At 37.8% G+C, this 10973-nt stretch overlaps 1 protein-coding gene across 1 annotated transcript; it reads left to right on the top strand.

Annotated features, from left to right (window-relative positions):
- The first annotated feature begins 9311 nt into the window (after positions 1–9311).
- On the top strand, positions 9312–10481 carry LOC149143430 (uncharacterized). Its single transcript, XM_089451823.1, has one exon. The coding sequence runs from the start codon at positions 9312–9314 to the stop codon at positions 10479–10481; it is 1170 nt and encodes a 389-aa protein (XP_089307949.1).
- Positions 10482–10973: the final 492 nt, after the last annotated feature.

The raw sequence follows: 10973 nt of genomic DNA, 5'->3' as shown, positions 1-10973 counted from the left end.
GATGAGCTCGGTTAGACAGGCTGTGTGCTTCGGATTCTTCATGGACGTGTCCTGGTCCCAACACGGTGAAGAGGAGTTGACCTGGGATAGAGCAAGCTCTCGAGGCAGGTGGTGCTCCATGTAAGGCGTGTGCTTCTTCTTAAAAAAAAAACTGCCCGTTGCATTTATATTAGAACTGTCTTTATTCAATTTGCCTTTATTTTTAACTGTTTAAACAGCCAGCAAATATATATAAAAAATTTATATATATAGCTCCTCCAGAAACCGGCGCTCACAGCAAACCAAACAAAAGCTTCACATATTTACACAGCGCATATATTAAACCACACCACAGTTTTATATCAACGCCGTTGCCAAAAAGGGATTCAGTTCCTAGGTTAGCTCCAGGTTGTTAGGAGGGAGTTAATGCCTCCTATATTTGATGTGCGGGAGTTATGAGGCTGTTAGATTCTCTATGCTATATAACAGGCAATCATTCGGATGATTTGCTAAGAGAGTGTGAGGATTTCTTGATGTAATCTCCAATTTGAATAATAAAATTTCTGATGCCTATGTTTGGTGGACGTAGCCCAGATTGGTTGGGTGAACCACGTTAAAATTGTGCCTTATGTGCTTGTTGATTTATTCTGCTGTGTGTTTAATTAATTTAGCTGTGCACCTGATCCAACAAGTGGTATCAGAGCCATGCCCCGAAGTTAGCCAAGTGGATGAATCCTCGGAATACCGAACGAAGGTGGTGGGCCCCGGTAATATCACGATGGGATCCGTGGATGAGCTCGGTTAGACAAGCTGTGTGCTCCGGATTCTTCATGGACGTGTCCTGGTCCCAACACGGTGAAGAGGAGTTGACCTGGGATAGAGCAAGCTCTCGAGGCAGGTGGTGCTCCATGTAAGGCGTGTGCTTCCAACGCATTGGAGCGGAGAATCCTAGTTGGTAGAGAGTGGACGGATGGATAATTGTTTGAGGGGAGGCTCGATGGTCCTTTGTTCGAGGGGAGGATTGTTGGGTATACGACCAAAGTCCCACATTGACTAGAGGTGGGGAGGATCATGGATATATAAGGATGGACAAATATCTCCATTGGTATGAGGCCTTTTGGGTAAGTCCAAAAGCAAATCCATGAGGGCTTAGGCCCAAAGTGGACAATATCATACCATTGTGGAGATATGTGGTGTCCAGATTCCCAACAGCCTCAACTATAATTAAAGAAAATTTTGATGGGGATTGTCATTGTTGATTTTGTCTCATCAAAGGCTTGAATTACAACCACAAATAAAGATGACTTATTCATCTTAATTGGAATTGGATCTTTCATAATTTGAAAGATTTACAAATAGATTTACAGATAGGTAATGACCCAATAATAACAATAAAATGACCTTTTTTGCTGTTTTTTTCGTCCATGTACATTCAGTGTTGCTAGGGATTGTGGTGTGCAAGCCACTTGTGTTCTAACGAACAGTTGTGTTATGATGTTTATTGCATTTTGAATTTAGGCGTTCTATTACAGGGATATGACAGTGAGTGGCTTTTCAGTGTAAACAATTGATTACTTATTTCTTTGGCTTCTCAGTTTAAACAATTAGTTACTTATTGCTTTGGATGTAGCTGAGCTTTCATGGAGAGAGGTTTCCTAAAACGACATAAAAATTGAAAGCCTCTCCATTTGAATAGTTTGTTTCTTATTGATTTGGATGTCACTGAGCTTTCATGAAGAAAAGCTCACTTGAATGACTCCTACCTTTAATAATAAAAACTGAAAATAAATACATGAGAAAATGGGGAAATAAGTAATAATATAGGGCATAACACTATCAGCGTGGGCCAACTCGATAAAACCTTTACGAAACTTCACCAATTAAATACTGACAAAATAAATGTCGTTTGAAACTCGGACGATGAATCTCTCACAATAAAACGCCTATCGGCATAAAAAAACCTAAAGAGATGGCGTTTTTTAATTGGTTTTGGATAGATGACTAAGGTTGGTGGGGAGCTCTCGCCTTCAACGTAATTACAAAGAGTGTAAGTCAACACACATAGGCCGCCCTTATCTCGCAGATTCACTTAACATTCTTACGTGGCTATTTGGACCCACTTTTCGGTCTCCGTTTATAGAGACAGATGTTGATCTTCATTATCAGAATTATTAAAATCGGAAAACTTTTGCACTCAGAAACCTGTGTCACGTGTCTGACATCCGTCGTTGTCTCAGCGCCATCTAGCAGATAGTACGAGGAATGGAATTAAATTCAACGTACACAGTTACGGATGCCAACCTGTGCAATGGAATAAATGCACAGCAAGATGGTTAACGCATTAAAAATATATATTATATCACACACGATTAAGTTGTTCGCTCATTCGCGGTGGTATTCAGGGGTGGAGTCAATTAATTTGTTTTTAATTATTAAAATTTAAATAATTATTAATATCGATTATTGATTTATGGAAAAGTCGTAATTAAAAATTAAATTATAAATATTAATATTATTTATTGTTAATGAGATTTAATCGTTTTTAATATTACTATTATTTTAGAAATTTTATTTAAATAATTTTATCTTTTTTAAATTTATTAAAAATTATCGATTTAATTTAATTGTTATTAATATTATGATTATTTTACAAATTTTATTTAAATAGTTTTATATTTTTAAAAATTATCAATTAAGAAAAAATAATATTATTTTTTATAAAATTTGTATGTTTTTTTTCAATTTCCTTTTAATATTGCAAAATATTCTATGTTTAAAGAAATGTGTAATTTGTTTTTTAAATAAAAATAAAATATTTTCTAATAAAAATTGGTGGTAATCATAATTAAAAACAAAAATAAATATATTTATTTGGTTAGTGGTTGGTTTTAATTAAAAGTATTATTGTTGAAGGGTTTTTATTTCAACTTTAGGTGGATAAGGATTTGTTGATTTTTTTAATTGGGGGCCTAAATTGATTCTCAAAGGAATATGCTCAGCATATGCTTACATTTAATGTTTATCATTAGTTATAGTGTATTAAAAACTTCCTTAAAGTTGCATTGACTTTTAAATTTTTTAAAAATTATAATCTTGCCACGTGGCTCCCCGCCCACCAATTTCCTAGAGATTTGAGATTATTCCAATTCTAATAAGTTCTTCCATGATAAGTTTCTCATTATTATTTATAACATTCATTTATATATAAGCAAATTTTATTTAGCAAAATGGTCCATTACTTTTAATAAATTTAAAAAATTATATTCGTGCCAAGTGGTTCCCCACCCACCAATTTCCTAGGGATTTGAGATTATTCCAATTCTAATCATTTCCTCCATGTGAGTTCCTCATTATTATTTATTACATTCATTTATAATTCATTTTCTTCTTAAATTAAAGTTGCCATAACCTTTTTATTCATGATTAATCAAGTAAATGCTTGCATTAGTAAGACATTCTTGGTGTTTCTATAGTTTTTTTGGTTATATTTATGAAGCCTTTGGCAATATCAACCACATTAATATTTTTAATGTGGTTGTACTAGTAAAATATAAATAATCTCACTCTCACTGTGCTTGCTTAGTTTGTGTCAATATTATAACTCAAAAAGTGTGGTAAAAATATTTCACCATCAATAAATATTCCGATATTCTTGTGAAATAACATAATTTTAATTAAACTTAAAAAATGATAAAAATAATTAAAAGTGAAAAAAATAAAATAAAAACAAAAATGAAATATTTTCTAAATAAAAAAATAATGTCAACTATAATTAAAAACAAAAATATATATACCTATTTCATTATTTTAAATTACATTACAATTTAGAAGATATAAAAATATTTTAGTCTTACTCTCAACTACGAGTAAAATATTTAGATGGTAATGTGAAATAACAAAATTTTTATATATATATATATATATATATATATATATATAATATTTCAAGTTTTAAGTGTGGAAGATGTATAATTTTTATACTTACTCAAAATATTCCAATACAAGATTTAGATAAACTATTTAAATATCTATACTATTATATATATGAAAGAAAATAAATATATATATTGAAAGTGGAAAAATAATTTCGTAACAAGAATTCCTAATATAAACAATAAAAGGCAGGTGTGCAATTCTTTCAATTCTTAATATAAAACTAATATGCGGCATTTAAAAAGTATTAATATAAATAAATGAAAAATTAGATTATAAATAAAATATTTCAATCATTTTGGTTGCACTATAAAATAAATGTGAATATGGAAAACCTCTTTTAGATTTGAACATTTGTGAGGTGTGCAATTTTTTGAATTCTTAATATAAAATTAATATGTGGCATTTAAAAAATATTAATAATAAATAAATAAATAATTGGATCATAAATAAAATATTTCAATCATTTTGGCTCTACTATAAAATAAATGTGAATGTGGGAATGCCCTTTTAGATTTGAAAATTTGACTTCCCTAAAAAAACAAGTCCTTAACCATTAGCTACAATTTAATTATTTCAAAAAATGTAATATACTTTAGATATGTTATTAAATTTATGATTGTAATGTAATAAATAAGTATTATGTAACAATAGTCATATGAAAGTTATTATGTAATATAATCATTAATATATAATATTGATTAGTTATAGAACAATTGTTACATGATATTTATTTACTGCATTATGATAATATTTCTTATAATATACCTTAGGTATACTACACAAACCTTCTTCAAATTTAAGAAGATTACTTAAATTTGATGAAATTTTTTGAAATCACAAGGAAAAATTAGTCTTTTTGTATATTTTTCAATTAAAAAGTGTTTATTATCAATGATATTCATTATATTAAGATTCTATCCTTAAATTTGAATGGGTTCCTAGATTTTCAAAAGTTTATCCACATAAAATCTGAGGAACCTTAAATTTGATTTGACCATTGGCTTGCCATCTATCACTATATGTCTAGAAATTCAAGGCATCACCTAATAGACTAGGTCCTTCTTAAAAGATTATGCATTTCTCTAGATTTTAGCTACTTAATTATGCATCTAAAATATGAGTAACAAATTGCAAGAGTCATCCTTCCCATTGGATAATAGATGCTCTTTTGTGAAATTCCTCGGGTGCAGCTTAAGCAACATATATGCATCCTCCTAAAAATAACAATAATAGTAGAAAGTAGAAACAAAGGCATGAAGATTATCCATAACAATAGAGTTAATGATGCAATGAAATAAAGTTAGAGAATTGCATATTCCACAATTCAGAAGAATGATTAAAATGAATTCAAATATTCTATAACAAGTTCAAAAAAGTAAGACATGCAACAATTTTAGTGACAATATTTCCTGTGCGCGCTAGCTCTCTCCGCCTGCTGCAGGTCGCCTTACCTCTCGGCTGCCCAGCGCCCTTCAGATCGTGCTCCGCTCTGCCACTCCAATGGAGGGCATTGGGGACCCTGATCCCCCATCAACACCTCCGGAGGTGATTGTGTTTCGAGCTATAATAGCTTCAGGCCCTAAGCACCCCCCTTTCGGTTTCACAGCAGAAATTCGTTAAAAAGCTGGACTCGATTCCATCTGTAGCGTTACCTGAAGAAGAAACCTGTAAAGCCGCGTTGAACCTTGTAGAGAGAGGCCTGATAGGCTAGTTCACAGGCCTCTGGCCATCTCCTAAGTCAGTGGAGAATTGGATTCAAAGGAACTGGAAGCCTTTGATCAAAGAAGAAGTAAAAAGCTACTTTGTAGGTAAGGGCTTCTTTGTGTTTGTTTTTGAAAACCCTGATGACAAAGGTCTGATCTTTAGAAACAGACCGTATTTCATGGGGCCTCAAGGCCTTTACTTGAACAAATGGTCCCCGGACTTCGATCCCACCCAGGACATTCCATCAGGTGTTCCAGTCTAGGTCGGACTTCCTCATTTGTTTCTGCACTGTTGGAACCAAAAATCCCTTCAGATCATAGGTAACACCCTGGGAAAATATATAGATCAGGCAGCGAGAAAAGACCAGTATTCATGTGCTCGCATCTGCGTTGAAGTGGATTTAGAGGAGGGGCTACCGGAAGCCATCAAACTTACTGTAGCTGGGTGGACGCATGTCCAGGAGCTGGACTATGAACAGTTACCTTTTAAATGCAGACATTGCCATAGTCACTACCACTTCGCAAAGAATTGCAAGAAGAGAGCAGAGGAGAAAGTAGATAAACAGAACGGGGAACAATGGAGTCTGGTTTAGAAGAACGCACCCTAAAAAAAAAGGCACCGGCAAAGGCACCAAGGAAGGAGACCCTAGCAGCAGCAAAGCAAACCAGGAAACAGAAGTAAACCCAAAAGGGGCAGAGAAGGCCCAGAATCCTCAAGATACCCCAACCCAAGAGAATGAAGAACAGTTGGATATTCCTCCACCAAATAAGGAAGTAGGGGAACCAACCCAAAGTGAGGCCAATTAGGGAAGCCCATCCAACCCCTCATAGGCAGAGATAGCAAGGAAAAAACCAGTTGAAAGCTCCGGCTCCTCAGAAGATGAAACCTATGAGCGCCAGGCGAAAAAAGCAGGAAGGAAATCCCGTAAAGAAAAAAGGGAGGAGGAGGCAGAAAGACTTAAAACACAAGGAAGCCAAGCCACAATAGAAATGTCTATTGGGCAAAACACCAGACCAAGGCCCTCCAAGGGAGGGTTCAACACCTGCTCAAGTAAATAATGAATCTCGTCTCTTGGAACTGTAGAGGATTGGGGAATCCCTCTAAAATAGAAGTAGTCGAGGATCTTATGAAAGCGGAGCCCTCAGACATCCTCATGCTCCAAGAGACCAAGATAGAAGGGCATGCCCTTCTAGGATCAGCAGCACAAAGTGGAATAAAAGAGCAGGTAAAGCGGTCAGCTCAAGGGGCACCTCTGGAGGGCTGGCAACACTCTAGAACGATGACCTCCTTCAGCTGAACAACCACAAGGAAACCCAGCACTGGATCCAAACTGAACTGATGCACAAAACAAGTAAGCTGTCTATTAACCTTTTCAATCTTTATGTTCCTATTTCTTATAATGAAAAGAGAGAATGTTGGAACTCCCTCTCAGCATTTCTAGAGTAGACCTCCCCTTGCAACATTATTATAGCAGGGGACCTTAACATCGTTATGAAAGCAAAAGAAAAGAGGGGAGGGGCAAGTAACAGAGACCCCATGCTAGATGAAGTGGAGGAACTCTTTCAGCGGTGGGACTTGTTGGACTTAAACCCCATTAGAGGCCTATACACCTGGTCCAATAATAGAGCAGGAGAGGATCACATCTCAGCTCGATTAGACAGATTCATGGTCCAAAGCTCCATATTGATGAACAAGAAGATTATAACTACTAAAATTCTGCCTAAGCTAGCTTCTGACCATAAACCCATCCAGCTCCTCCTGAAGGATGAAGAAGACCTAGGTCCCATACCTTTCCGATTCAGCCCCTTATGGACCGAGAAGGAAGGTTTTACAGAGACAGTAAAGGTAGCTTGGGACAAAGCATTTACGGGATCCCCTAGTTATGTCTAGGAGCAAAAGCTAAAAGCAACAAAATTTGCGTTGAAGAATTGGATTAAGAAACCTGGATCCACTCCTACCGAGCAAAGAAAGGAATCAGTTTATGATCTACAGACTTTGCAAACAGAGATGGAAAACAAAGACATTACTTCAGAGTTGTTGGAGAAGGAAACGAAAGCCCAACGCTCAGCACACCAAACCTTCAGAAAAGAGGAAGAATACTAGCGATTAAAATCCAGGAGCTTGTGGCTGAAGGCTGGAGACCGCAATACATCCTTCTTCCATCGTCAATACAGAGCGAGGCTGATTAGGAACCATATAGCAGAGATTAAATCGCCAGAGGGCACCGCCTGAAAAGATTACAATGAGATCGAAGAAGTCACAGAAACCTACTTCAGGAATCTTTATAGGAACGAAAATCACAGCAATAACAAAGAAGTCAATGACTTCACTGCTAACATTCCCACTCTTATTAGCACTGAAGAGAATGCAGCCCTCTGCAGGCTAACCACGGAGGAGGAAATTATAAATGTCATCTTGTCCAGGGACGCAGACAAGGCTCCCGGGCCTGATGGATTTATAATCCATTTCTATAAATCGTGCTGGAACATTATAAAAGCTAATCTTTGTAAGATGATACGATGGTTTATGAGCAAAGCCAAGGTGGGCGGAGGAACAAACTCCACATATCTCGCCCTGATCCCCAAAGAAACCAACCCGGAGACTTTTGCAAGGTACAAGCCGATATCACTGTGCAACGCCTCTTATAAAATCCTGACAAAACTGATTGCTGGCAGGATCAAGCCGCTCTTAAAAAATCTGATCTCTCCCCCACAAGGCGCATTTGTTGAAGGCGGGCATATCATAGATAACGTAATTCAGGTCCAGGAGATCATCCATTCCAGCAAGCTGCGGGGTGAAAAAGGCATGTTGGTCAAGCTCGATATGGCAAGCGCCTTCGACAGAGTGGATCGCTCATTCCTCTGCAAGGTCCTGCTTTCATTTGGATTTTCGCAACAATTTGTCAACCTTATTAAAGCATACATACACAAACCTTGGATCGCCCCATTAGTCAATGGCCGCTCCACGAAATTCTTTCAAAGCCAGAGGGGCATCAGACAGGGGTGCCCCCTCTCTCCATCCCTGTACATCTTGATGGCGGAAGCGCTCAGTCGCAAATTGTCTGCGGAAAAATTAAAAGGCAGTATTCCAGGTCTCAAGCCCTGTCACGGAGCCAAAGCCCAGAACCATGCGCTGTTCGCCGACGATACACTTCTGCTAGGCGGAGCATCCATAAGAATAGCCAGAGCCATTAAAGCAGTCCTTAATCACTATTGCAGAGCCTCTGGGGCATTAATTAATGAAAATAAAATTGAAGTGTATAGCTGGAATGTTGATCAGAGGGAGCTCTCTGACATTACCTCTCTCCTTGGATTCAAAGGACAATTAAATTGGGACAGATTCAAGTATCTGGGCCTTCCCATAATATCAGGAGCAAATAAAAGAACGCTTTGGACTGAAATAATTTCAAAATTTAAAGCCAAAATTGCAGCGTGGGGAGGCCACTGGCTGACGAAGGGAGGCAAAGTAATCCTTATCAAAGCAGCGATGTCGGCGCTACCAATCTATCAGGCAGCATTCCTCTTAGCTCCAAGAAATGTCTCGGAGCAAATTTCCAAAATGCTCAGAGACTTCCTGTGGCAGGGAGGAAAGGGAAATGAAAAAAAATGCACCTGGTTAAATGGGAAGTGGTAAAAAAAACAAGAGCAGATGGAGGCTTGCAAATCAGAGATCCAGCTCTTGTTAATTTAGCAATGGGGGGGAAATTTTTATGGAAACTGATCCATGAACCTACCCATCCGGTCAGCGTATTGCTGAGCTCCAAATACAGACCAAACAAAGCCCTTAGCAATCTCCAGAATGTAAATGCAGCTAACAGCACGCAGGTGTGGAAATTATGCTGCAGGAGTAGTAAGTTTTTCAATAAACAGGTATACAGGATTCCGGGCAATGGCAAGCGCACCCAACTGTGGAATGACAGAATTATGGGGAAAGAACCCCTGAAGGACAAGGAGGACATAGCTGACCTCAGGGATTGGCTGAAGCAGGCAGGAGTTAATACCATATTTGAACTGTCAAAATGGGATCAACGTGGAGATTGGATAGGATGGGATTTCCATGGAGTCCCAGAGAGGTTAACACACCAACAAACTTTGCTAGAAGATTTGCTAGAGGAAGCAGCGCCCACCAACAAAAATATGAAAGACAAATGGGGTTGGGGCCAGACAGGAGTGTACACGACAGCAGCAGGATATAGAGCTTTGCAGGAATCAAGAAATAGTAGTCAAAACCCAGCCTTTTGGAAGAATGTCTGGGACCCTCTAGCCCTTCCAAAAGCGAACTTCTTTTTCTGGACTCTGGCCCATAATAAAGTCTTGACCGGAGACAACCTGAAAAAAAGGAACATAGAAAGACCACACAGATGTGTTCTATGTAGCAGCAATGTCGAAACAGCCCTGCATCTTTTTCTGGAGTGCCATTTTGCAAAAGAGGTATGGAGTATTATTTTATATAATTTTCAGATTACTATGCCTTCACCAACCTCTGTTGCAGATCTATTTGCCATTTGGAACAGTATCTACCCTCAGAGCATCCCTCTTAAATCAATCTGGAAAAAAATATGGACAGCAATCCCAAAGTACGTGTGTTGGCAGCTCTGGCTAGCTAGAAATCAGCAGATCTTCAGAGAGATGAGGCACACTCCACTGCAAGTTGCAGCAAAAGCTAAATCATTCCTTTTAGAAGCAGTTCAACAACAGTACTTTAAAGAAGATCCATTACTCTTGCCTGAAGAAAAAAGATGGATTGGCACGCTAGAGCCTAGTCCGCATAGGCAGCTCCTTTCTCCACAAAAGGCAAATCAGGAATGGCGCATAAGAGAAGAAGATGACAAATTCAACTGTGGTGGCGGTCACAAAAGTTAACCACAATTTTCTTTGACGGAGCTTCCAAAGGGAACCCCGGAGATGCAGGTGCGGGTGGGTCATATACTCAATTGATGGGATAGCAAAAGATTGTTTCAGCTGGGGACTCGGCTAGAAATCTAACAACCAAGCAAAGATACTTGGGCTGCTAAAAGCCTACCACATTGCAAGAGATAAAGGAGTTAAATAACTCCAAGTTTTTGGAGATTCAGAGTTAATACTTAAGAGCCTAAAGATGGGAAGCTTATTTAGAAATGCCAGCCTCAATAAAATTCTGGACAGGCTGAAGAGAGTACTTCTAGATTTTGATACATGTAAATTTTACCATATACTCAGAAAGTCAAATGGTGAAGCCGACCAGCTTGCAAACAAAGGCAGCTCCCTTCTGAAAGGATTGCTAATTGTAAACACTGAAAGCACTATTCAAATGCCCTGAATATCAAGCTGATTGAGAACAACAACAGCCTGGAATCGGAAATATGTATTGTAATG

The sequence above is a fragment of the Pinus tabuliformis genome, chromosome X (genome assembly GCF_031772625.1).
Source record: "Pinus tabuliformis cultivar Carrire ecotype Pingquan chromosome X, CPIR1, whole genome shotgun sequence".
In the NCBI taxonomy this organism is placed as follows: Eukaryota; Viridiplantae; Streptophyta; class Pinopsida; order Pinales; family Pinaceae; genus Pinus; species Pinus tabuliformis.
Note: the sequence above shows the minus strand (reverse complement) of the source record. Positions and strands in the feature narration are given on the sequence as shown.